This window comes from Danio rerio, chromosome 9 (assembly GCF_049306965.1).
Source record: "Danio rerio strain Tuebingen ecotype United States chromosome 9, GRCz12tu, whole genome shotgun sequence".
NCBI classification, from domain to species: domain Eukaryota; kingdom Metazoa; phylum Chordata; class Actinopteri; order Cypriniformes; family Danionidae; genus Danio; species Danio rerio.
The window spans coordinates 25,398,973-25,426,788 of NC_133184.1; the positions used below are offsets into that span (position 1 = coordinate 25,398,973).

Genomic DNA, 27,816 nt, shown 5'->3' on the forward strand with positions numbered 1-27,816 from the left:
TGGTACAGTTAGTGTGATATTCTGAGAGGCAATTGCAGATTAGGAAGTGTAGTGGAGACTAAATAGTTGGGTTTTTAGTCGTTTCTTGAAAGTAGCGAGTGACTCTGCTGTTCTGATGCAGTTAGGGAGTTCATTCCACCAACTGGGCAGATTAAGCGTGAGCGTTCGCGAAAGTGATTTCTTCCCTCTTTGGGATGGAACCACGAGGCGACGTTCATTCACAGAACGCAAGTTTCTGGAGGGCACATAGATCTGCAGAAGTGAGAGCAGATAAGAAGAAGCAAGGCCAGAAGTCACTTTGTAGGCAAACATCAGAGCTTTGAATTTGATGCGAGCAGCAACTGGCAGCCAGTGCAAACGGACTAGCAGCGGAGTGACATGTGCTCGTTTAGGTTCATTGAAGACCACTCGTGCTGCTGCATTCTGGAGCAGTTGAAGAGGCTTGATAGAGTTAGCTGGAAGCCCAGCTAGTAGAGAGTTGCAGTAATCCAGTTTGGAGAGAACAAGAGCTTGAACAAGGAGTTGAGCTGCATGTTCAGATAGGAAGGGTCGGATCTTTCTGATGTTATAGAGTGCGAATCTGCACGATCGAGCAGTTCTAGAAATGTGGTCAGAGAAGTTTAGTTGGTCATCAATCGTTACTCCAAGGCTTTTCACCATTTTGGATGCAGTAATGGTTGCCCCATCCATCTGGATTGAAAAGTTATGGTGTAGAGTCGAGTTGGCAGAAACTACAAGCATTTCCGTTTTTGTGAGGTTCAGCTGAAGATGATGATCTTTCATCCAGTGTGAAATATCCAACAGGCAGGCTGAGATGCGAGCTGGAACCGAGGGATCATCAGGATGAAAAGAGAGGTATAGCTGGGTATCATCAGCATAGCAGTGGTAGGAGAATCCATGTTTCTGGATGACTGGTCCTAAAGATGTTGTGTAGATGGAGAAGAGAAGTGGCCCAAGAACAGAGCCTTGAGGTACCCCAGTGTTTAGATGCTGTAGGTTGGACTCCTCTCCCCTCCAAGACACCCTGAATGACCTGTCAGTGAGGTAAGATCTGAACCATTGTATAACAGTGCTGCCAGTTGCAACGCCCAGTGACTCAAGCGTAGATAGCAGGATCTGGTGGTTGACAGTGTCAAAAGCAGCTGACAAGTCCAGCAAAATGAGGACTGATGATTTAGAGTCTGCTTTAGCCAGTCTGAGATCCTCCACGACCGAGAGCAGGGCAGTCTCAGTTGAGTGGCCTTTCTTAAAGCCGGATTGCTTGTTGTCCATGAGATTGTTTTGAGTAAGAAAGTCCAGGACTTGATTGAACACTACTTTCTCCAGAATCTTGGCCATGAATGGAAGCAGGGATACTGGTCTGTAGTTTTCAAGTAGTGTATGGTCCAGGTTGGGTTTCTTTAGCAGTGGGGTTACCCTAGCCTGCTTAAATGAATTGGGGAATAAACCAGAGTCAAGAGATGTGTTAATTATGTGAGTCAGTGTTGGTATGACTGCAGGAGAGATGGCTTGCAAGAGATGAGAGGGAATGGGATCGAGTGGACAGGTGGTTGCATGGCTAGATAGCAGGAGTTTGGACACCTCAGACTCAGAGAGCTGAGAAAAAGAGGTGAGTGTGTGTGGTGTTGGTGGTGTACCTTGCGTGTTTGTTGTAGGTGCAGCAAATTGAGCACTGATTTTTGCAGTTTTGGTGCAAAAGAATGTAGCAAAGTCATCAGTAGTAAGTGTGGAGGATGCGGGTGGAGGAGGAGGATAGAGGAGGGAGGAAAATGTTTTAAAAAGTAGGCGAGGATTAGTGGCATTGTTGATTTTCAGACGGTAATATGTCTGCTTTGCCGAAGTAACCTCAGCTGAGAAAGAGGACAGAAGAGTTTGGTATGTTAAGAGCTGTGCAGGATTTTTAGTTTTCCGACAAATTCTTTCTGCAGCTCGAAGTTTTGAGCGATGCTCACGGAGAGCATCCGAGAGCCAGGGTGCAGGAGGACTGGCACGCGCTGGCCTGGATGCAAGAGGACATAATCGGTCTAGACGTGATGCTAGTGTGGAGCAGACTGTATCAGTGGCACTGTTCGAATCAAGTGCAGAGAGTTTGCAAGATGGAGGAAGAGAGTCTGAAACAATGGTGGATAGTCTATTGGGTGAGAGAGATCGTAGGTTTCTGCAAAAGGTAACCAGTGTTGGAGTGTGTGGCGGCTCAGGAGTAATGTGGATGTTGAGAGACAGAAGGAAATGATCAGATATTTGTAGTGGAGTAACTATTGTTTGATCAGTGAAGCAGTGTCGTGTGTAAATAAGGTCTAGCTGATTACCTGATTTGTGGGTAGCAGAGGTAGGTGCTCTTTTTAGGTCAAAAGAGGCAAGCAGAGTCTGAAAGTCTGCAGCTTGCGGTTTGTCAACGTAAATGTTGAAGTCACCTAGCACCAACAAGGGAGTGTCAATATTAGAAAAAGATGAGAGAAGAACATCCAGTTCATCTAAGAAGTGACCTAATTTACCTGGCGGGCGGTAGATGACAACCACATTTATGTAGAAGGGGTGGATAATGGTGACTGCATGGAATTCAAAGGAGCTGATTGTTGGCAGGGACGTTATCAGAGTAAATTTCCATTCTTTGGAAATTAGTAGTCCAGTCCCACCCCCTCTCCCTGTGTGACGAGGAGTGTGGGAAAAAGAGAAATTAGCAGAAAGAGTAGCATGTGTAGCAGTGTCCTCCGGCCTCAACCAGGTCTCAGTTAGAGCCATGAGATTATAGTCAGAATATGTAGCTATGGAGGTAATAAAATCTGCCTTGTTAACAGCTGATTGACAATTCCAGAGGCCCACGGAGAGAGTTGTGAAATAGCATGTATTGAACGAAGGTTGTGAGGATTACGCCTGCAGCGTACCTCCCGTGTTTTGCGAGTGTTAGTAACAACAGGAATTAGAAAACACATAATAAAAGTGCACTGACAACAAAAGATAAAGTAAAAAAAAAGAAAGTACTCAAGTGCTTTGTCGGTGTCTTTGCTCGGTGGAGTCGCGCAGGTAGAGTCGATGGTCTTTACCATTTACTTCTATACAGCTTAAAGTTACATTTAAAGGCTTAACTAGGCAGGTTAGGGTAATCAGGCAAGTTATTGTATAATGATGGTTAGTTCTGTAGATTATCGAGGAAAAAAAATGCTTAAAGGGGCTAATAATTTTGTCCTTAAAATGGTGTTTAAAAAATTAATAATTGCTTTTATCCTAGCCAAAATAAAACGAATAAGACTTTCTCCAGAAGAAATAACATTTAGACATACTGTGAAAATTTCCTTGCTTTGTTAAACATCATTAGGGAAATATTTAAAAATGAAAGAAAAATCAAAAATATATATAAATATATATACATAAACATATATATATTTATATATACATATACACACACACACATATACATACATATATATACACATATACATACATACATATATATATATATATATATAGAGAGAGAGAGAGAGAGAGAGAGAGAGAGAGAGAGAGAGAGGTTTATAGACAATTGTTTGGTTTTCAAAATCTTTTTAACAAATATTAAAATAAGACAGTATAGTTATGTTTCTGAGTTGAACAGATATGTAACAATATATTGGAAAAAATAGAAACAGAGGAATCTTAAGTTTCTGTTTACAAAATTCATTTCATCAACTTATGTTATATTACAAAATCAAAATCTCATTAGTCATATCATAATCATTCAATGAGTTCATAGTAACACATGCATGCACAAACACATACATGCATACATACACGCACACACATACATACATACATATATATATATATATATATATATATATATATATGTATATATATATATATATATATATATATATATATATATATATATATATATATATATATATATGTGTATGTATATATATATATATATATATATATATATATATATATATATATATATATATATATATATATATATATATGTGTGTATGTATATATATATATATATATATATAGAGAGAGAGAGAGAGAGAGAGAGAGAGAGAGAGAGAGAGAGAGAGTTTGAAAGCCAAATAACCATTTGACATGTTAAGAATGGCAGTATCACACACATAAGACCGCAACTTCATACAGAATAGAAACCTATAGTTTGGCACAGTATGAAACAAAAATGAAAAGGAAATATCATGTTAAACTAGGAATTGTGAATTCAAATCAAAATCAATGACAGTATTTTATCAGTAACATCTAAAAATCTCAGTTATATTGATCCCAGACTAGTGGACCTCAGCTTTGCCAGTTTGTCTTCTTTAGCCCCGGGAGAGTGAGTTCATACCTGTTTGATCAGAGAGAAAAAGGTTTACATAAACAGAAACAATCTGTATACTTACTAAAAGCTTATACTTAAAATATTCTCAGCTGTTCAATAAAAGTTCTTCCACTACACATTTAATAGGCAAAAACTTCAGCTGTCCTTACCATTCTGTTGAGCCCTTCGTCAGATCTATTTCAGACATATCAATCAAAACCTTTGAAAAAAGAATGTTACTTGTTAGAAAAAATAAATAAATAAATCATTCGCAATAATGCATCAAACTGGAAAAGTTGTCTCAGATTCTAGTTTATAAATGGCCTCGTATGTTTATGCCAATACAGTTTAGAATTTACTAACCATTCCAATCTCTTTTCGCTCTCTCTTATGAAGCATTTTATTGTTTTTTACAGCAACGTCCAACTTTCTGTTTCTTGCTTCCTCCAGTGACACTGCAAACTCAAAACTGAGACAACAGTGAGGTTAGAGATTTTCATAACATTTCAAACCAATCAATTAGAATACTTTGCTTTCAAGAAGTGAAAAATTGTACTAACGTTTCATCAAAGACAGGATTCACAGTCTTCTTTTTAACAGCGGTGCGCTTTCGGTGTTTCCACGTCTGGTCAGGCAGCAGATACATGCGAACGTAAGTATCAGAGCCACTCTCATTGGAGGAAAACAGATTGCTAAAGAGCAGTGAAGAAACATAATCATTCATATGATTCTTTAAGATTATGGGGCAAAATATTTGCTATCATAGTTCTCTTACTTGCAGCAGTTGACTATCACAATAAGCCGCTTTCTTAAGGTGGCATAACGCAATGTAATCTGGATCTGTCCAAAGGTGCCCTGATGATTCATGATGGCCCTTTAATTAACATAGAGGTTCACTGGTTAACTCTAAGGATTTGTGCAACATAAAACATTTGTACATTTGTTATGAAACTTTAACAAATCAACACTGAACCAACTCAAACTCAATGAAACCATTCACAGTTTTCAGTCACGCAAGTCCTGTAAGTGAGCAGGAAGACCTGGAGGGCAAAGAATTCTCAGAACAACAGTACAGATCAAGCCACAGATATTGGATCACCTCTCAGAAGGAAAACATTCAGCAGGTTTGTACACAGCACCTTCTGCTTGTTTTAATCATTAAAAACCTGATGTGAAAAACAATTATACATATTAAGACAGGGATAATAAAAGATCAAACTCAGTATGCATACTCGCGTCAATCATTTTTATAAGTTTAACTCACAAACAGTATAGTGCATTCAAATTCTGTTCATCTGCATAGTTTGTTTAATCAGCCAAGTGTATACTGAATTTGGTCCTTTAAATGTCACTTGATTTGTAACTTAGTACAGTCCTCCTGGAAAAATGAATGGGGGTCAATGGGGAAAAGTCTTGTCTTGGCCTCCAGACACAGTTGAAGTCAGAATTATTAGCCCCCTTTTACTTTTTTAAATTTATTTTTTATATATATTTCCTTGATGTTTTTTTTTTTCTTCAGGAGAAAGTTTTATTTGTTTGTTTTATTACGGCTAGATTAAAAGCATTTATTAATTATTTAAACACCATTTTTAAGGATAAAATTAAAAGTTCCTAGCAAAAAAAAAATTCAGATGGTCTGCAAAACAAACCATTGCTATACAATAACTTGCCTAATTACCCTAACCTGCCTAGTTAACCTAATTAACCTGGTTAAGCCTTTAAATGTCACTTTAAGTTGTATAGAAGTGTCTTGAAAAATATCTAGTCAAATATTGTTTACTGTCATCATGACAAAGGTAAAATAAATCAGTTATTGGAAATTAATTATTTAAACTATTATGTGAAAAAAAAATCTCTGTTAAACAGACTCTGGGGAAAAAATAAACAGGGGTGCTAATAATTCTGACTTTAACTGTAGGTGTTTTGTTAATAGAGCCTTCTGCAGAGCGGCTTATAACTAAATTAGAGAATTAGTCACCCAAAAATTCTCAAATAATTCTGCTATTTATCACTCACCCTCGTGTCATTCACAAATTTAGGTGAAATATGAGAGCTCTCTCATCCTCCATCCCGAGTTTAACCAAAAACATTGTCAAAGCAGTCCACATGACTTAGTAGTTCAACTTTAATCATTTTGAGGAGGAAAACCTCTGTAAAAACAACTTTGTTTGCCAATGGCTTCCTTGTAGGGCCATCATGCAATACAGGCAATAAGGTATTTGCATCCTATTCCCTAGTAAACACGCACCCTGACATGGGAGAGAAGAAAAACCATTTTGAATTTACAGTTTTTGTTCCTAGAGTTTCATATGATTAAAGTTAAACCTCTGAAGTCATATGGGATGTTTTTGGTTCCTTTTTTTGGACTTTGAACATTTAAAAACCCCTTGCTGTTGAAGGAGGATGAAGGAGGAATCTCTTTTAGATTTTATCTAAAATATCTTAATTTGTGTTTTGAAGGTCTTAGCAATTGGAATGTTAGAAATAAAAGTGAACAAATGATAACAGTGTTAATTTATGGGTGAACTAACCCTTTTGTCGTCTGGCTATTAAAACTCTCAGACCCCTGAATTTTCTAACTTCCACATAATTTCACAACAAAAACCATTAGATATACCAATAGAGACAATAGAGATTCTGTAATATTTATAAGATTTAAAAAAAAAAAAATACTGAAATAAATTAATAGAAATTATTACATCCCACAGTAAACCGATGTACAGAGCCCTGGAAATAATCTGTTTTGGGGAAAAAATCCTGCTCAGATCAAAATAAGAAGGCAATGTTCAATGTCTCTTATTAAGAGTTTTCATCCAATTACATAGAAAACACATAATGTGAGTAAATGTATTGAGGCAGTGACATTAACAAATCCAATTAGAAATGATATACAGTTTAATAATAAAATGTAAGGCAAGCAGATGAATATGATATGTGGAAATGCTATGTGGAGAGGATTAGTTCTCTTTTTCTTACTGAAAACATCCTGATAATGTACTCACCCTATCCAAGTTGGTAAATTCTTCAGTCAAAAATAAATTATAGTTTTGAAGGAAAACATTACAGATTTATTTCTCCATGTTCTTTACTTTTATAGTACTCAGTGGTTTGAATTTGCAAATTACCATTTTAATGCAGCTTCAAAAGGCTGTACTCTTTACCAACAAAGGAAAACATGCCTTATCAATAGAAACAATCTGTCATTTTCTTAAAAATATACAAATATAATATTGAAGTCAGAATTATTAGCCCCCATTTTCAATTTTTTTAATATATATTTGCCAAATGATGTTTAATGATAATGTTTTTTTCTTCTGGAGAAAGTCTTATTTGTTTAATTTTGGCTAGAATAAAAAAAGTTTTACATTTTTAAAGACCAGAGTCAAATTTTATGTGCCGTCATCATGGCAAAGATAAAAATAAATCAGTTATTAAAAATGTGTTATTAAAACTATTATGTTTAGAAATGTGTTGAAAAAAAATCCTCTCCGTTAAACAGAAATTGTGGAAAAAATGAACAGAGGGCTAATTTTAACTGTATATAAAATCAAGTGTTTAAAAGTTTCTGTTTTGTGGTTAAAAGTATATACATTTTTAATTGAAAAAAATGACAGATCATTTTGGCAGGTATAACCTTATTCCTTGACTTGGATAGTCAACTGTATTCAGAAAAAATCTCAGTTTTAACTGAAAACCAAGAAAAAAATAGCATCTTGGAAGACAAGGGTGAGTAAATAATCAGGAAATTTGCATTCTGGGTGTGAACTATTTTTTTTCCGCAGTCTACAGAGTAAAGAATAGTATGACTGTCTTTAAAATTAGTAGTTATATTAAGCATATTGTGTATACTGATCTTTAATTTTAAAGTTGCTTTCATTTTGTAGAGTAGTCATCTGCTTAAATGGATCGTTAACTCCGAAATAAATATTCTAAAGTGCAGATGTCAGAGAGTGACTGCAAGTCAAAAGACAAACCCTATCATCCGTGCTGGACTATGTGGTAAACTGTATTATTTTTAAACTATCTATGCTGAATAATAGCATTGTTGCCTTATAAAAAGCTGCTAAAGAAATGAGTTCACTTCACATACTTTGCGACATTCACACTGTTAATGAAGAAAACCAAATCATCACTGTAATAACTGTGCCTGAATAATGTCTCTTTAGAGCTATTTTACTGAAATTACATTATTTAATAGCTGAAGCTAATATTGGCAGTACTGTTATTTTCATTTTCCCAACCATGTGCTTTGAAATAATTGGAGTTGTATAAAATGCTAGATTGAAAAAAAAAAAAAAACAATAAACATATACAGCATAGAATATTGTACCTACTCTGGGTAAGGGTAACTGTCTGTGAGATCAACGCGTGAAGAAGCAATCGAGTTCTCAGACAAAAGGCTGTGGGAATCATAGCGTCGCATTGGACCGGGGGTGGAAGGGGTCGATTGCAGCCCCTCTGAGCCCACAAAAGTGCTTCGTCTGTAGGGAGGATACTCTGCTTGAAGATCATTTAAGGGCACAACTGAAAATGGAACTTGGGTTTTAGAGAGCGGGACTGATGAAATGGGCCCTTTTTCTTTTGGGTTGCTCTGTACTAGCTGAGCTGCAGCCGGAGGTGGAGCTGGATTTGGAACTGGATTTGAAGTTGGATTTGGAGTACGTGGCTCAGGACGATTTGGGGTTGATGTATTTTTATCCTGAGGTGCTGAAGTGACAACCTTTGGTTGTTGTTTCTCTAATGTAAGAATCTAGTAGGAGGAAAGATATGAAGTTTTGTTAACCATAGATTACATTTCAGAACAAACATAGCATTATTCAGCTAACATACAGAATTATTCTGCAAAAGATCTAAATAAGAAAAGGGTTTTACCTAAGCAAGCATCTTTTGAAGCAACACATACAACTACTGTCTATTTTCATGCGTTTAAACATAATTAATTTTTTACTTAGTTCACAGTTTTGTTTTTTTAAGTGCCGCAAATTGCCTGAAATATGTAATCTTTTTTAGATGAAAAAAAAAAAAAAAATAAATATATATATATATATATATATATATATATATATATATATATATATATATATATATATATATATATATATATATATATATATATATATATTACTTTGGAAAATATCTAAATGACAAAAAAAACGTAAATCACTTAGCTACTCTGTATTAATTTATATAGAACTGTTGATTATATAGCATGTAAGACAAGTACAATATAAGTAACTGTAATAAAATGATCTAAAAATCAACAGTAATTCTTTACATTTTGCAGTGTGCAGTCATAACAGATGACATGTCTTTGACAATTTTACTTACTAAAATAAGTTAATCATGTTTCAACTTCATAGTTGTTTTAAGTCTATTTAATGTCATGTAGGCTAAAATTACTTGCAAGTTTAATTTGATTAAACATAAAAAATATGATTATGAATATTTTTATTACAGTAACTTGTAACTTTTTACACCAGACACTGGCTAACAATTTGGGATGTTTCTAGCATCGATTTTTTATTTTGCATCAGCAGTCATTCAATAGGTGACAGAAAATGCACCTTCAATGAATGTAAAAAAACAATAAAGGTCTGTTCCAGTACTTCGTTCACATTCATGCTTAAATGTTTTATGCTTTTTGTAATAAATTGTTGAAAGTTAAAACAAGGTTGTTTCCTGCTTAAAGCTTAACTCCCAGAAAAATAAACGTATGTATTTCACAATGGATTTCAGTACAATTACTGATTAACAAATTTGATTGTAACACTTTACAGAAGAATAAATTAGTTTGTTTTAATGTTAGAGCTGATTTATTTCCCTCACATACTCACCCTAAGAACAGCTTTCAACTTGACCTGGCTATTGGGTGCGGAGCGCTCCAGCTGAAAGCGCTGGTCCAAAGTCATGTCAGAAACATTGAGCAGCCGCACCAACGGCAGACTGAATTTGCCCAGTGAGGATTTCTTCTCATGTTCCTTTACCTGAGGCCACAGGGTAGAAAAGTGAGACTTTGTATGGCACATTCCTACTGTTTGTTATAGTTGTCAGTACTTTTATTTCTGTTTAGAATCTGTTTAACATAATATGAAATACGATTGTGTAAGGTCCACCCAGTTGGTCCAATGGAGGTGTCAACTGGTGGATGAAGGTTCAATGCCTGTTCGGCCCTTCCAGTGCACAATGTTGATTTACTCTAAATTCAACTCATATCTGACTCCAATTTGAATATGAGGTGGTTTAGAATATTAATATATTTATCTTTCGTTTTATCTGACTCCAATCATAAAACATTAAGAAGGTTATATCAATATATAATTTAGATAAATGTTTGAACTTTTTGTCTTCACTTGTAACTATTACATTTGTTCATTCAGGTGCTCATGTCGCTCAGAGAGATCGGCCCGGCCGATGACGTATACCTAACGGTCACACTCTTTTCAGTCTTGAATATTAAACAGAGGTAGATGACTACTACTTTTAGATGGCCGCTCCCATGCTTGCTCATTCTAAAGTATTTTTAATTAGTCCTCCTTAGATGTACACCCTTGAGTAAAGACAATATAATTTCCAATCAGAGGTTAGGGCCATTATTATAAATGTAACCGACTACTGTACTCTATAATAATTTTGGTTTAACCAAGCCCATGGTTTCCCATATGAACTTAATTTAGAATAATATTAATTTCAAACAAAGGTCGGGTACCCAATCCAGGTTAGTCGTGCAACCCCTTGTTGTCCTAAACGGAAGTTAACGCCCTATCCACCTAAGTACACTTGAATCAATATCAAGAGTCAGTCGGATCCCTAAAATACAATTAGTGTGCCCAATGCTCCATCTCAACTGGATTTTAGTCCGTCTACTGACCTGACAAAGAAAGTGTCGAAACAAGGATACAGCGTAATCTACTGGAATGAATAATTACAGAGTAAGCAAAATATGTTCAAACATAACAATTTAATAGTCAGGTAAATGTGTATTATGCCAATTCATTCAGTCAATTCATAAATGATCAATATAAAACATAAAAATTATAAAAGATAAATCCAAGATTAAAAGACGCATACCTAATTTCAAAATATACATAACATGGAGCATTAGAGCTACATCATATGGGCTGATCTGGGTAAGCAGAATCGCGCCAAACATTTTTCAAACCTCCCCTTGAGTAGTAAATCCAAGAATCCCCTCAAGGAAAGGGGTGTGTGAATAACAAAAGGCATTTGCATTTAGTTGAAGAGTTTCTGCCTGTAGGAAAGGCACACCCTTCACATTGGTTCAAAAGATACCTGAAGTTATATATTTATTGCTTTGATTATGTCTATTTCTGAGGGAATGAGATTATTGTACCAGTCGCACTGAGACATTTCAAATGATATCAAACATGATAGATAAAGTCTGGGGAGCTGGCTTTTCCCGCATTCCTGCCTGCTGGGTTGTGGAGCTGATTGTCTCTGCTTTCGGCTCATATTTGAGTTGTCAAAGACATCAAAGCATTTGTGATATCTCACGCCTTACATATTGTGATTTTAAAAGTCTTACCTCAACATTTAACACTTGGTTTTTAACACTGTGCACAAAGAATGTGAAGCATTCATCAAAAATCGGGTCTTTTGAGGCAAACACAACCTGTCAGAACAAATAAACACTCTGATTAAACACTTCAGCTTCTAAACATCTGATAAACTGTTTATATTAATGTAGTTGTAATATTAGACAATAATAATACAAAAAAGTTACCTTGCTTTTCTGACTTTGCAGATCAATGGAAAACTCCACATAGGAGTTGGGATTATTTGTTTTTCTAGTGACCTGTGATATAAAATGAACATTGCTGTAAATAAAGCTCAATAAGAGCCATACCCCCCAAATAACCCTGTTTATAGTTTAATCACAACCTTTCTATTGAGACTAGACAGATTTTCACAAATCTGTCACAGAATTCCATTTACCTCTGGAACAAATTTTTGAAATTGACAGATTTAAACACTTCTGCACATCCCTGATTGCAAAACAGCTGCATGGAATATTTAGATAGCAATGCAACAAAAATTTTTATGATTATAGAACTATGACACCGAGAAAACCACTAATATTTCTCTTTCAATTTGCATAATGTGTATGTGGTTAACAAGATCATTTTCATAGTTGAGCCACTGATGGAAACCAGTTGAACAGGTCGCTACAATTACAAAGCAGCAAAAACTCAAAGCTGCGCCTTGACTTTTTCATGCTGGCAGTTGAATATGATTTAATCTCTGGAATGTTCTCTTGCTCAGTGCAAGATGGCAGAAGGCTGCATTCCAAACACATGAGACAAATCAGCAGTGAAATAGCAAGACATCTAGCTTGTTGAGGTTTCTGTTTCACATTGTTTATGAGAAAGTAGAAAATCAAACTTTCCAGAAGGCTAAAATGAATAAAAATCACAATTATAATTTTATCATCATATACTATATATATATATATATATATATATTTATTTTATTCGCAGTCCCTGATAAAGAAGGGAATACGTCAAAGTAAAGCGAGTTAAAAATAAATTAAATAAAATGTTGTGTTTAAAGGGTGTAGATAAGTTCAAAGCATTTTTTACCCGAGACTCTTTAGGTTGTTTTCCATGTTTTTCATTATGGGTGACTTCACGTTGATCTTTCTTTAAAGCAAAGAAAAATAGGCAAAAAAAATAATCACATATTAATGCTTGTTCTGATTTATGGTTTCTATTATGACAGGCTGGCAGTCATTTGATCGCATTGTACATTTATACTCACAGGCAGATTAGATGCACAGTCTAGATACAATGCCAGCATAGCACAAGCAAGCCCATCACTGGTCTGAAAGAAAAAATTAGTTACAAATTAGAAAAAAAAACACGTTCAAAGTTTAATGACGCTGTGACAGAGTGTGGTATCATGGGAGTTGTGGTCTTCATTACATCGTATGGGGCTTCTGCCTGAGCTAATGTATTAAAAACTTGAATGGTAGTATGAAGCAGAGTAATGCTTCGTTCACACTGCACGCATAAGAGTTATGCTATTGTCGCAAGTTATCAAGTACGTTGTTTTTCAGCGTCCATGTTTACAGATATGAGCAGAGCTAAAGTAGAAGTGCCATGATTGTTTTGGTATTGGGTCTAATTTTCCAGCACTGCTTATTCTCAGGGTGTGACGGTGGCACAGTGGGTAGCACAATCACCTCACAGCAAGAAAGTCACTGGTTCGAGCCTCGGCTGGGTTAGTTGGCATTTCTGTTACGAGTCTGTATGTTCTCCCAGTGTTGGCATGGGTTTCCTCTGGGTGCTCCGGTTTCCCCCACAATCCAAAGATATGTGGTACAGCTTTATTGGCCGTAGTGTATGTGTATGAACGCAATAGTGTATGGGTGTTTCCCAGTGTTGGGTTGCGGCTGGAAGGCCATCCGCTGCGTAAAACATAAGCTAGATAAGTTTGCGGTTCATTCCGCAATGCTTACTCTCAATTATAGTGATTTAAACATGACCAAAAACACATTGAATGACAATTTTACCAAATAAGTGCGTTGACAATATTCACAAATTTTTCAATAGTCAATCAAATGCATTTATATGGTTAAAAACACAACAAATATTTAAAAATATGTCTTACCCAAACTACAAAATGTGAAGTACACAAGCTAAAAATCAAGAACAAAGCTTTTATAAACTGTCAAATAAAAAAAAAAAATATTTAAAAAGCAGAGCGCAACTTCTCACACTTTCTAATTTATCCACATTTTAAACTGAAACCATATTCAGTGATGCAGAATTATTTTGTTAAATTCTTGGCATCGAAGCTCCATATAAAAATCTCCATATAAAGAGCAACCCAGGTCAAATTAACCAGAGGTTTGCGCTTAATGGAGAAATATTCAATTATTGTTTTAGTCATCTCTAATTGTAGGAAAGAAATATATTAACAAAATGATATGAGAATATGATTTTGCTCAAAATAATAAGACTAATGTTGACACAATCCTTCATTTCAGTATTTATGATGTTAATAATGTAAGTATAGCACTGTATTCAATATAAACCTTTAAATTTATTGAACAGATATTTTTATGATATGCATTTAAATAATGTCCTCAACAAAGTTGCTTGGTTCTATACAGAACTTCTTTAAATGTGGTAGAATTTGTAATGAACTGTATATTTACAGAACAAGATTAAGCATGTTCTGTGAGTGAGTTGACAACAAAATTAAGCTGCAATGTGTATATTGCTAATTAAAAAGGAATAAAAATATGATTACCTCCTTCAGCAGTTCTGGGTTTGAGCACAAAGAAAACCACTGCAGTTTAAAATGTATCTGACCACTCTCAATGTCCTCCAGAGTGTACCACTGCAATGAAAATATAAGCGGTTTAGAAAATTAATTTCCCACTCCAATCAGCTGCCATTCAGTAAAAATGCAGCATGAGGCAGATCTTTCTCACCTTATCTATCTCTCGGTCTTTTCTCACATCCCCACAATCCATACTGAACCTGTGGCAAACAGTCCAAGCTCTCACACTAAATCACATACAGTGGGTGAAATAATGGCTATGATTTCAGCATGATCGACATTACCTGCCCAAAAAGTCATCAGCGTCTTTGTCTTCATCGTAGAGTTCCACCTCCAACTCCTGCCCCGGGGCTTCATGAATGACAAACTGTTTAAAGATATATTAATGAGATCTCTTCAAATTTTGTCATTTCCCAACTAAAAAGTCCTGCATATAAACCAGAACGGCAACTCATAATCACCTCATAAACTTCATTCCAGCGTGGATTCAGAGTTTCTTTGATGGTCTTTGTTTTGAAATGCTTGTTTCCAACTCTCAGCACAGTATATGGATCTGACTTGCCCTTTACTAGTCCCATCATGTGTGAGTCCTTTGCTACAAGATCGCGGGCTTCCAGAACATGGACGCGTACAACACCCTGAAGATGTTCACATAGTCTAACTTATTCTCCAGTTTAAAAACAAACATATATTTTGACAAAAACAACCAATCATGCTCAGTCTTACTCGAGGAAGAGGAAACCTCATTTGTTCAACCTTGACTTGATCAATTAAAGGGAAGCACATGCGATTGGGCAGAACCATGAGAGAGGCGATGACGTCCACAATGGCTGATTCTGACAAATGACTACAGAGGAAACAGACATTCAGATTTGATGGTGATGATGAACACAGAGTATCACGTTTGTCCTATTTATTGAGAAAAAGGGATTAGATATGTTGGATTTATCAACTAGAGGTCTGTAAGTGCAAGAGTTTCATAGGAAACATGGATGGCAGATTATGTTAGTTCATTCTTGGATTATTTTAGAAATGTATGAGATAAGAGCTTGCTGAAATAAATAACTACATTTGTACTAAAAATGAAATATTTATGATGGTTTGAGAAGCCAACATACTGTTACACTACATAAACTTATTACTATTCTTCCATCTTCTTCTTAAGAATGCATCTCCTCCTAGACTGTTCATACTACAAACACCAAACTAACACCAAACCTCCAAACTATACTGAATTAAGTTGCTATATCTTTTCCAACTCATCCGACTTACGGTTTTCCCAAAACTGTCCCGGAACATTTAGAAAAGTCCCATTGACTTAACATTGGACCAAACTTTATTACCTCATAACTTTGCACCAGCTCATTTAACTCAGACTACAAATCTGCCAATCACTGATGACCTTTCAACTTACTAGCAACACCCTAGCAACCACTTACAGCACCCTAGCAACTGTCCCACCCTACTGAAAAAAACAGCTTAAACCAGCCTAGGCTGATTGGCTGGTTTTAGCTGGTCAGCCAGGCTGGTTTTAGAGGGGTTTTGGCCATTTCCAGGCTGGTTTCCAGCCATTTCCAGCCTGGTCTTAGCTGGTCAGGCTGGGAGATGACCAGCTAAAACCAGCTTGACCAGCCTAGCCAGACTGGGAGCCCAGCCAAAACCAGCTATGTCCAGCAGTACGTAATACTGTTTCCGGCTCCACTCATTTGAGTTGAGAAATTTTTCGCTTATAATCACTTTTCATTCATATCACACATTAAAGTGAATTTTATATAAAGTCATGTACACAACAATCTCTGGGCTTGCTGCATAACAAAAACCAAAATTTTAACAATCTATAAATAAATGAATCACTTTCTGGCCACTGGAAATTAGGCATGGACATATATATTGCGATCGTGATTTTCGAAAGTATTAAATGACTTTGTAAACGTTTATTATTACCATTTCGTGAGTCTCCCCATACAGTTGAATAGAGTGCTTGGACCCGGAAGCCGCTTCACGTGACGTCACACTTAATAAGCGGATACACCAATCCATACTAGCAATATACTGATCCATACTAGAAACATACTAACACCCATCAATACTAAAAACACAAACATACTAATCGTATTAGTAACATGCTAATTCATACTAAAACCATGTTAATTTATGTTAGCAATATACAATTTTAGTGGTCTTATTAACCATAAAAAAATCACCCTAGAAACGCCTTAGCAACCATTCAAAATACCATAGCAACACCCTAGCAACAAATCAGAATACTTTAGCAACCCCCTGGCAACCACACAGAACACCTTAGCAACTGGCTAGCAACACCATAGCAACCACTTAGAACACCCTAGTGATTGCCTTGTAACACCTTAGCAACCATCTAGCAACACCTTAGCAGCAAACTAAAACACCCTAGAAATCACCTAGCAATGTCTTAGCAACCACTCAAATATCCTAGCAACATCTTAGCAACCATTCAGAATCAGAACACCCTAGCAACCCCTTAACAACCACTCAGAACCATCAACCACCTAGCAAGAAACATGCTGATCCATACTAGAAACAAGATAACATACATGTAGTTATCTATCTATGCCAACTGTTTCAAACTTTTTGAAAACTGCTTCAATGATTTAAACTTTACACTTCTTTAAACTTTCAGACTAGACTTTCTCAAGCCACCATAAAGTTTGTCAACAAACTTTAATTTATCAGTTTGTTTTGAAAGAGCATGAGATACATATATCAAATTCATAGTGAATGAGGATCCCTGAGATGCTTAATGTCATGTCAGGAGTACAGAGTACTCATAATCATCCGTAATATTATTCCTACAATACTGAAAAAGGGACACATAATCATGAATATTATTACATGTACTATTAATCCTGCAATGGTTTTTATGGTATACATACTCTATACTGGTATGGCAACATTCCCTATCCTGAGGCACTTTTGAAGGTGAGTGTAGGGTGGCCAGATAATTTCCTGTTTGTTTTTCCCTATTGTTTTGTTTAACCAACACAGATTAAATTTGATACGTTCCTACTTTACTATAATTTAACTTTTCAATGTTCTAAATAAACATTATTGACGGACAATCTAAAAACCCATTAATTATTTTTTCCAGATATTTCATTTTATGTAACATGCTGTAGCTGTTTCTGAATGTAAAAAGTAAATGTTCTTCAGAGTTTTAAAGATCTAAATGCAAAACAAAAGTTAGTGCCTACTGAAAGAAAAGAACTATTCTGAACAGGCAAAATAATCAGCATTTCTATAACTAATCTCGGGAGATCTGCAACAAATTTGCATAATATCAGTCTACGATCTTCATTGGCTACCTGGAGTGCCTGTGAACAACATCTACTCAAACACTCTCAAACAGTATACTTAGTAAATGTCAGGTTTGGGTTGATCAACTAATTAGGTTGGTCAACAATTTGTGTTGTTTACAGTGTAGAGTAGAATGAGAAAGCTCTGAAGCTGAGATTCAGATTTCAAGATTGACGTTTTGTTTTTGACACCAAGCAGTAGACCAATTACAACAGATTAGATCACTTTAGACTCTTTGAAATATGAGATGACAGGAAATGAATATTATGAAAAAGTGTTTTTGAACTTAAAAGCATGTTAATACATGCATAGAAGGTCTTAAAAACTAAATTTTAAACCTTCAAAATATTATAATATGGACACTTAAATGTACCTTAAACCTGGACCATCCAAAACGTTTGTCACTCCAGTCCAATTGATTTGCAGAGCCTATAAGTTCAATGTAAAATGTTTATAATAATAAAAACACACACATACATATATATGTGTGTGTGTGTGTATATACATATATATACATATGAAGTCAGAATCATTAGCCCCGCTGAATTATTAGCGCCCCTGAATTATTAGCGCCCCTGTTTACTTTTTTCCCCAATTTCTGTTTAATGGAGGGAAGATTGTTTCAGCACATTTCAAAGCATAGTAGTTTTAAAAACTTATTTCTAATAACTGATTTATTTTATCTTTGCAATGATGACAGTAAATAATATTTTACTTGATATTTTTCAAGACACTTCTATACATCTGATAGTGACATTTAAAGGCTTAACTAGGTTAATAAGGTGAACTAGACAGGTTATAGTAATTAGGCAAGTTCTATAACGATGGTTTGTTCTGTACACAATCGAAAAAAAATTAGCTTAAAGGGGCTAATAATTTTGTCCCAAAAATTGTTTAAAAAAAATTCAAAACTGCTTAAGACTTTTTCTAGAAGAAAAAAACATTATCAGACATACTGTGAAAATTTCCTAGCTCTGTCAAACATCATTTGGGAAAATTTTTAAAAAAGAAAAAAAAAATCAAAAGGGGGCTAACAATTTTGACTTCAACTGTATGTATATATATATATATATATATATATATATATATATATATATATATATATATATATATATATATATATACTTTAAACAAACCAATTTTAAGCATTGTCCATACTCACAGGTCGACGAATGAAAAACATAGTGACTCCACCTACAAGGGGTGCCTGGCCAATCAGAGGTTCTAGAATTACACGCAGCATCCCCTGAAGCTAAACGACAACAACATCAATAATATTAATGATAATGATAAAACATACATAGCTTTCATTTTCATTTTCTTGTACATTGAATGAGGTAATTAATGAGGGGAGAATGACATGATGACTCGATCATCGCATCACAGCAAGAAGGTCGCTGGTCCCGACTGGGTCAGTTGGTGTTTATGTGTGGGGTGAGCATGTTCTCCCTATGTTCGCATGGGTTTCCTCCAGGTGCACCGGTTTAATTGGGTCTAAAGACATGCGCTATAAGTGAATTGAATAAACTAAATTGATGGTAGTGTATGAGTGTGAATGCAAGAGTGTATGGATGTTACCCAGTACTTGGTTGTAGCTGAAAGGGCATCCATTGTGTAAACATATGCTGGATAAGTTTGCGGTTCATTCTGTTGTGGCGACCCCTGATTAATAAAGGGACTAAGCCGAAGGAAAATGAATGAATTAATTAGGGGACAAGATGCTGTCACATTATTCAGTCAATACCTATGGAGGCTGAGAGAGGTCAATGAGCTGCAACTTAAGAAAACTAAAGCAAAAAGAAAAAACAGCATCAAATTAAGAAAATATATTTATTGGTTTGACAGCACATGTGTTGCAAATCCTCACAATGCAAACACAAATCAAAAATGTGCTGCAAATCTTCATACACATTTAAATAGCATGGACCACAACAGAGAGGTTTCACATGGATGAACTGAAAAAAGTGATGGACCTGGCTGTGATTTGCTTATTGTGCAGTGACTACTGCTCAGTGAAGTTGTAGGTGACCTGAAAGGTGAGATTTTTTATTTATTTGAACACCCTGATTACATGATTCCTTTGTCTTTTGCATATTATTTATCAGTCTAAATAAACTATTTAAAATAACTAAATTAACTTAATATCCTCAAGGAAATAACATTTCTAGATTAATAAAACTAAATTCGCAATGCATCAATAATTGTTAAAAATGAGGGCAAATTAAATTGCAGATAGGAATAATATTTTTTAAATTATATTTTAGTGGGCTAATGATGCAAAATGACTACATAATACAAATGCAACATGCTGAGTCAACTTTTGTTTTGTTTTTTTATATCAAAATGCGCATGTGTTGTTAGGATTTGCAACACATTTCTTTTATTTGTGTTTGCATTGTGAGGATTTGCAACACGTGTGCTGTCAAACGAATGAAGACATTTTTTTAATTTGCTGGTGATTTTGTTATTCGCTCTGCGGCATGTTGAGCTCTCTTGGCCAGCGTACAAATCTTTTAAATGATGCTAATCAATTTAGGCAGATAAACAATCAAATCACTATCTAATATTTGTAACACTGGCTGAAGGATCTACAGGTTTTCAACATTGGTCATAATGAGAAATGCTTCTTGAGCATTAAAGCAGCATGTTAGAATGACTTCTGAAGGATCATGTGATGGCTAAAGACAGAAAAAATACTGCTAAGAGTTTCAGTTTGAATCACTGAAATGCATGATACATGGAAGTATCACTTCAAAAATTCAGTACTTTCCTTCACTAACCTGAAGCCCTTTGATTCCTACTTTAATGGCTCGGTTTACATCAGCATCAATGTCCACATCAGCCTCGTAACTACAGTTGATGAAAAGAGCAGAGTCGTAAAACATATCAGATTTAGATGGTTACAAGACCACACATTACAGCAGTCATAAAGGAGTTAGTACACTGATAAAAATGATTCTGAGCGTTTGTAAATATTATCAGGTTTAATTAGTGAAATCAACAAAAAAATGTAAGTTCGTAGCTTTACATGAATAAATGTAGTTTAGAATTCATTAGGGTTTGTTCAAAACACAAGACATTGTGCCTTTTTTATTTACTCAGTTTTTCTGAGTAATCTCAGACAAACATTTTTTGTACTCGTAGACAACATAACATAACCTTGTTAAATTTACAAAATAACTATTCCCCTTTGTCTTTGACTGGGAAACCCCATTTGAAAGAAGAAGTGGAAGTGCAGTGCCAGTAGTTGCTGCATGTGCTAATGCTAATGGCGGATTTGTTTTTACTCTAAGTTGACACTAACATTTGCAAATCTGACTATAACATAATGCATGTAGTGAAAAATAATGTTAGATTTTATGTTTAGTGCAGGATTAGTAGTTAGATTCTTTCAGTTTAACCTCTTTACACAAGAATATAGCTTCAATATTTTACCAGACTGTATGTTGTAGTGACATTAACTTCTTAATTCACGTCGAGTCCAAAATACTTAATAATTATTTTATCTTCAATGGAATAAAAACGAGTAGGCCTACATAATATTTGTACGCAACTATGCTTTGATTTATTTCTACTCACCTAGCTGCACTAATGGCATCTGTTAGAACAAAATGTACATGTTTGGAGAAACACTGATTCATTCTCACGTTTGTAAAATATTCTGTCAAGATGACGGTTTTAAGTTCTTTAACTTAAATTACATGTAAAGGGCCTTTCAGAGAAGCTATCCTTGGTCTTAAGCCCTCTTTTCAAACATTATTTAAAGTCAAGATAATGCTAAAAATCATGTTAGTTATTATGCAAGCCAGGCTAGAAAATTAAAGTAGAGTAATAAAAGTGCCTCAGATACCCAGTGCTAGTTTCAACATCTTTGTTCTCTCTTTTGAAAATGCTGAATTTTTTTTTTTTCCACAAGATTTTTAGATAACGATTTAAATAAAATTTTTCTAGTTAAACTATTTGCTATGGATTTGGATTATTGCATTGGTCAATTAATAATTATTACACTGTCCCCAACAGGTGATTCACTTGACAAGTGCACTGGATAAGGGTATGTAATGTTTAAGAAATTGGTTTATTATGTTAACTGTTTACAAGCTGATTGCAGTGCATTAAATTCAGACTTGGACAGGTGGAAGATTGATATTGACATTGACTCCAAAAGACAAATTGTTATCAGACGCTTAATACTCTTCCTTGGTAAAAATACGGACTACTAGGTAATTTATTTATTTTTATTTTTTTATTATTATTTTTTATGTGAAAACCTTTAACAAAATATGTGAGATCATACAAAATGCATGTTATTTTTTATTAAGTACTGTTTTGAGTAACATTCTATATACAAGATGTTTACATATAGTTTAAAATACAAAAACCTAGCTCAAAATATTACATTAGCACCCTGCAAAAGTTTACATACATTGGTTTTTAATATGGTTTGTGGTTTCCGGATGATCTACAAGTGTACATGCCTACAAACGTTATGTTTGTACTGAAAAGTTGAACTCTGAAAAGTTAAATCCTCCATGTCCTGCACATTCTTCAGTTTTTCAGCATCTTCTGCAGATTTGAACCCTTTCCAGCAGTGATCGTATGATTGTGGGATTTGTCTTTCAGTCTTTTCACTCTGGGGATGATTGAGGGACTCAAACAAAGCTATTAACTCACTGATGCTCCAGAAGTAAATGCAAGGCAGTAAGAGCCAAAAAAAAAAAAAAAACACACACTCTTTTAATCTAAATATTAAGGTAAATTGCAATTTGCTTTTTGGGAAACATGCAAGTGTTTTCAGTTTTTTTAAGTAAAATATGATATTTCAAAATTATATTTCCTCAAAATAAGAAAAGAAATGCCCTCTTAATGCCCTGTGATTCCTTTTGAAGCATAAGTGAGCATTTAAACCTTTTTAACAGTTGTGTTTATGTCCCTCAATCAACCTCAGAGTGAAAAAATGAATCTCACTATCATACAGTCACTGCTGGAAAGGGTTCAAATCAGCTGATGAAAAACTGATGAATCTGCAGGACATGAAGAATTTTTGTAAAGAACAGCAGTCAGTGTAACTGTTTAGAACAAAGAAAAGACTCATGAACCATAACTATAAAGTAGAAAAGCCAAGGGTGAGTAAACTTTTGCAGAGGGCTGTTTTAATAATTTAAGCTATGTTTTTGTTTTGTGGACTATTTAAGTAAATTTTACAGTTTAAGTAAGTAAAATATCTTTGCACAGTGAATATATAATATATAATATATAATATATATATATATATATATATATATATATATATATATATATATATATATATATATATGATTTATTTTTTTCTGCAGGTTTAAGATGACTACGATTCTATAACCATTCAAGAGCGCCACCGTTCACTTGTGGACAACCATAGAGAGAGCAAATGTACTTTTTGGAGCAGATTCTTGCACCTACTGTACCTCATGGGACGCATGTATGCACTGGAACTAAGCTATCCAAAGCAACTCAAATACAACTTTGAGGTCTTTCACAACAGCTTCTTCAAACTTGACGACAAACAGTAACATGTTCCCCAATGCCCACGATCTCAAGGTCAGCTTATTGGCCTAAAAGCCATACAGACATTGTTGATAGTAGTGGGATTTTGTTGGGTCACTTCACTTACATTGTACTGTTCAGAATCTTCAGGTTTACCAAAAGTACTTTTTGAGGTGGCTTTTTCACATTTGGATCATACTTGTGGGGTATCTGAAGCGTTAGTTGACCAAAAAAAGATTTGTTTTTATTTTACTGTTTTTTTTTCCCTAAAGTGGTTTCAAACCTTTGTTTCTGTCTTCTGTTGAACACTAAAGAAAATTATTTAAGGAATGCTTATTCGGTAACTATTGACTTTCACAGTAGGAAAAAACAAATATTTGTGTTCAACAGAAGACAAAAAAGTTTGGGTGAGAAAACAAGTAACAAGTAAAGGGTGAGAAAACGATGACAGAATTTCTATTTTTGGGTAAACTATCCCTGTGCTTGTGAAGTTTTTTTTGTGATTTTTTTTTTTTTGCCCAGTGTGAATATAATTAGATTTACAGCATTATCAGTTAATATAACATATGTTTAGGATGCATAAAAAAAGTCCAATCCAAAAAAAGTTTGGTTTTCTGTGAAGATTTTTCACTGTTTACAATGCGTATGTTACTGTTTTGGTAGCAGTTAGGGATTAATAAACACAAGTACTATTGTGTAGAAAATAGTCTGAACCACCCCTATTAATTCCTTTGTGTTCTATCATTTTATATGTTTTGATGGAGTAAAAAAAATGGTATGTTGAAATGTATATTGAAGAAAAAAAATAAAACCTTTTTCATATTTCATTTCATTGTCATTGTCATTTTTCACATATTTCACATATTCAAATTTGCCAGCTTTATGTAATATTTTGTATGAATAGTCTACACCTACTTAAAATTTGTAATATAGACAATAAAAAAAGATGTTGGTTTCAATACAAAATGCAAGTTCATAACTCATTAGGTTATGTAGATACAAGGCCTAGTATTGTTACATCTATATAATAAAGCTATGCACAAAAAAATCACTACTTTTTTAAGTAAAAGAAGCAGAAATTTTTTATCAGTGTATGGTAATCTAGTATCAGACCAATGTTTAATGCTATAGCTCACACAATGTTGAGATCAAGAATGACTTCTCTTGTTTCCAGCTCATCTGTATACGCCCGAATGCCAGTAATAGTTGGAGCCTGAAAAACAAATTCAGTTTTAAGCTCTTTAATGTTTGCTCAGATACTTCTGATGGTGGAGTAATTCCTGTGAAGAGCACTGCGCTATTGATTATGCATGGAATTATACCTTCTGTCCCATGTGAACTTTAGTAAAGGTGAAAGTCTTTAGATGAGGGTGGACTGATCTGACCACTGTCTGGATGTTTTCAATGAGTAGTTTCTCCATGTACACTCCGAAGAACGGCCATGACTGCTGAAGAATCTACAACAAATAAGAACATTTATGGATGTACATTTAAGGCAAAAACATGGAAACTGAACAGAATCTCAGCATGCAGCCAAATTTGTGAGAAATGAGTCTAATAGATTCATTTGTTTATTACAAGTGTGCTTATACATACGACAGGTTATTTGCCTGGGAGAATCTTGCAATGCAAGTCAGAATAACAAAAATAAATTGGGTCTCAGAGGCAAGTCCATAACTTCAAAAAGGCCTCCCTTTTTGGAAATGTTGGTGTTTTTCAGGTTTTTTTGTCACTTTTTGTTTAATATGCTTTTATAATCGTAAACAGAAGAAAGAAAGAAAGAAAGAAAGAAAGAAAGAAAGAAAGAAAGAAAGAAAGAAAGAAAGAAAGAAAGAAAGAAAGAAAGAAAGAAAGAAAAGGGACATTCTTTATTCGATATCGCACATTACACTCACAGAAAAAAATTGCAAGAAATTACAAGAATTTTACAATTCCAAAGTTTTTACTGTATTAAAAAAGTCTAATTTATTTTACACTGCAGCAGCAGCCATGTAATAAAATAAGGTTAAGATAATGTTATACATCCAGCCAGTTGCCAAATAAAACCCCCAACAAACCACTGTGCACGGGCAGAAATTTTACCTTGTTGATCCACGCAGCCTTCTCAACATCTGCAAAATGAATCTAGCACGAACAGAGGAAATGAAAGTAATTAATAAACAAGTAATTAATTAAAACAAACTATTAAACAAGAAATTAATAAAAACAATTTTTTTTTTTTTTAAATTAGTCCGGCAATTATTATTATATTTTATATGGTTATGGATATCATGTGGCCTATTATATATTATTTCAACAGCAAAAATAATGTACATTATTTCACCCTGGTTATGTATAAAGAAGACAACCTCTCAACATTAGACAGGTAGCCTTTTGGCACAAAAATTCATATGGCTAGTTTTGTCACAGTTAAACGGATAGTTCACCCAGGAATGAAAAATCTGCCGTTATTGACTTACAGTATACCTTTTCAAAACTTTGGGTTTTTTTCTTCTGTTTAAAACAAATGAAGATATTTTGAAGAAAGCAAGAAACCTGTAACCATTCACTTTCATGCATTTGTTTTTCATACAACGGAAGTGTATGGTTACATGATGAACAGAAGAAAGAAACCCATAAAGGTTTAGAACCACTTAGGAGCATTTTTTTTTGTGTTTTTTTATTTGTTTGTTTGCTTTTTTTTTTTTTTGATAAACTGTCCCTTTATTTTATCTACCAGTATCGCAGTATTGAACTACCTTGTGTCTCATTCTGCCTGACTAAAGAAAGCAAGTTATACAGGTTTTGAACAAAGAAGGAACCCTAAACAAAACCTTTTAAGTTTAGATTGGAGAAACATGACATCTTGGGAATTGTAGTTAATATAAAAGCTGAAGAATGTAATTTAAAAGGTTAAATGCTCAATAAAACAGATCATAATCCATTTTATATTTTTCAGCTTTCAAGTACCGCATTAAAGGGTGTGTCTATTTATGGTTTTAAAGCAGGGCTGGGAGTTTTCATTAAAAAAATCTCACCTGACACCTTTTTGTATGATGTTCCTAAAGCAACACAACATGGACCCACACCTTTCAAAAGCATTTACCATTGTTTGGATATTAAGCAGTATGCATATACACATAGAGAGTAACCTTCACCATTTTCTAATTGGTTTTCATCATAAGAAATCAACTCACGGACACTCTATAGCCCACATGTTGCACAATTATTAATCCAAGAGGTCAAAATGAGCACCCACCCAAGGTGGCATGTCCATGGCTTTGAGTTCAGTACTGATCACGTCCTTCTCATTTTCTAAAAAGTCAATGGCTGTGTCGATTCTCTGCTCTTTCCACCTGCGGTTGTTTTTCCACATGGTCCACATAAACATGCTCAGAAGAATCCAGCTGACGCTTAGTCCAAATGTGCCCGTCAAATACACGGGGTAGCAGATGGCTATCGCCCTCATCATGAACATCAGGAACTCCAGGATCATCTGACTGACATCCTTCGGCTTGAGTCCCTCCGGTTGTTCGGTGGAGAGAGGGGGCTCGTTGACCCCGTTACTCATTCTGATTACAAAGTCTGACTCAAACTTCTCAAGTAGTAAAAAGTTAAAGCGTTCTAATTAATGTGTCGTTAGAGATCGCCTGGCGATGGCTTGGCTGATCGGTTGCTTCTCCAGACTACCTGATACAGTACAAACCATCAGATCGACACGGCAGACCAATCCTTTACCGAGCCGTGCACAGCATCACCTCACCCATCACTGCGTTTACTTCTCCGCTAAGCCGTCGTGATTGTGTCAGTTTCTGTAAACTTCCGTGTTTCCCATCCATTGGGGTTTTGTACCTGCCTTGGCCTCGAAGTAGACACGCCTAAATTCCACCCTTTTCTCGGCATGGGAAAGAGTAGGCTAGATCTGTTCATGTTGACAAACAGGAAATCTGTTGCGGGTTTAGAAATTATGTGCTATTGGCTTTACTTTAAGATAATTGATTAATGACTGAAAATGAGTGTGCGGCAGAGATTTACTGCATACGCAGTGTGTGTGTGTGGGGGGGTTTCATAGCCTAAAACATTAGTTGAAAATGATTATTTAAAAACTAATTAAAGTGTAAAACCAATTTGTTTGAGCCATATAGCTCATTTTTAGCCTTTTTATGTCAAATGATTATTGTTGTAAATATGAAAGATGGTTTGTATACACAATGTTAAAGTAAAGAGCATTTTATATTGTGTCTTCACATTTGATGTTGTATAGGAGCAGCGCTATTGACTCTGTTTTGCACCATCTCGTGGAGCTTCAATGCATTTGCAACAGTGCCTTTTATACAAGCTATGGAACTTATATTATAAATTCGAAGAATATTACAAACAAGGACATG

The 27,816-nt window shown here is 34.9% G+C and overlaps 2 protein-coding genes across 3 annotated transcripts; both read right to left on the minus strand.

Annotated features, from left to right (window-relative positions):
- Positions 1-6: 6 nt before the first annotated feature.
- Positions 7-3,103, minus strand: LOC141376124 (uncharacterized). Its single transcript, XM_073912680.1, has 2 exons — positions 2,496-3,103; positions 7-2,414 (listed from the first exon to the last, which is right to left on the minus strand). Exons 1-2 carry the CDS (start codon positions 2,740-2,742, stop codon positions 40-42), a joined length of 2,622 nt encoding a protein of 873 aa, XP_073768781.1. The 5' UTR covers positions 2,743-3,103; the 3' UTR covers positions 7-39.
- A 981-nt stretch (positions 3,104-4,084) lies between these two features.
- Positions 4,085-27,261, minus strand: esyt3 (extended synaptotagmin-like protein 3). 2 transcript variants are annotated; one of them, NM_001123233.1, is made up of 23 exons: positions 26,688-27,261; positions 25,532-25,573; positions 24,772-24,906; positions 24,586-24,662; positions 20,707-20,776; positions 19,089-19,178; positions 18,300-18,355; positions 15,320-15,440; positions 15,055-15,231; positions 14,878-14,960; positions 14,745-14,793; positions 14,561-14,650; positions 13,064-13,126; positions 12,886-12,945; positions 12,030-12,101; positions 11,832-11,918; positions 10,123-10,272; positions 8,623-9,038; positions 5,064-5,162; positions 4,849-4,980; positions 4,652-4,757; positions 4,459-4,508; positions 4,085-4,315 (listed from the first exon to the last, which is right to left on the minus strand). In NM_001123233.1, exons 1-23 carry the CDS (start codon positions 26,997-26,999, stop codon positions 4,267-4,269), a joined length of 2,586 nt encoding a protein of 861 aa, NP_001116705.1. In that variant the 5' UTR covers positions 27,000-27,261; the 3' UTR covers positions 4,085-4,266. The 2 variants fall into 2 exon arrangements, 1 of the variants encoding a protein (NP_001116705.1); XR_012384938.1 differs by lacking the exons at positions 4,085-4,315; positions 4,459-4,508; positions 4,652-4,757; positions 4,849-4,980; positions 5,064-5,162 and adding an exon at positions 6,031-7,681 and having other exon boundaries at positions 7,819-9,038; positions 26,688-27,249.
- Between the last annotated feature and the right edge of the window lie 555 nt (positions 27,262-27,816).

Coding starts and splice junctions, on each gene's coding strand:
- LOC141376124 (XM_073912680.1), bottom strand. CDS start 2,742: ATGGCTCTAACTGAGACCTGGTTGAGGCCGGAGGACACTGCTACACAT. Junction 2,415..2,495: donor TGTCATCTACCGCCCGCCAG/GTAAATTAGGTC, acceptor TGTTGGTGCTAG/GTGACTTCAACATTTACGTT.
- esyt3 (NM_001123233.1), bottom strand. CDS start 26,999: ATGAGTAACGGGGTCAACGAGCCCCCTCTCTCCACCGAACAACCGGAG. Junction 14,651..14,744: donor AAGACCGAGAGATAGATAAG/GTGAGAAAGATC, acceptor TTTTCATTGCAG/TGGTACACTCTGGAGGACAT. Junction 4,981..5,063: donor GTGATAGTCAACTGCTGCAA/GTAAGAGAACTA, acceptor ACTGCTCTTTAG/CAATCTGTTTTCCTCCAATG.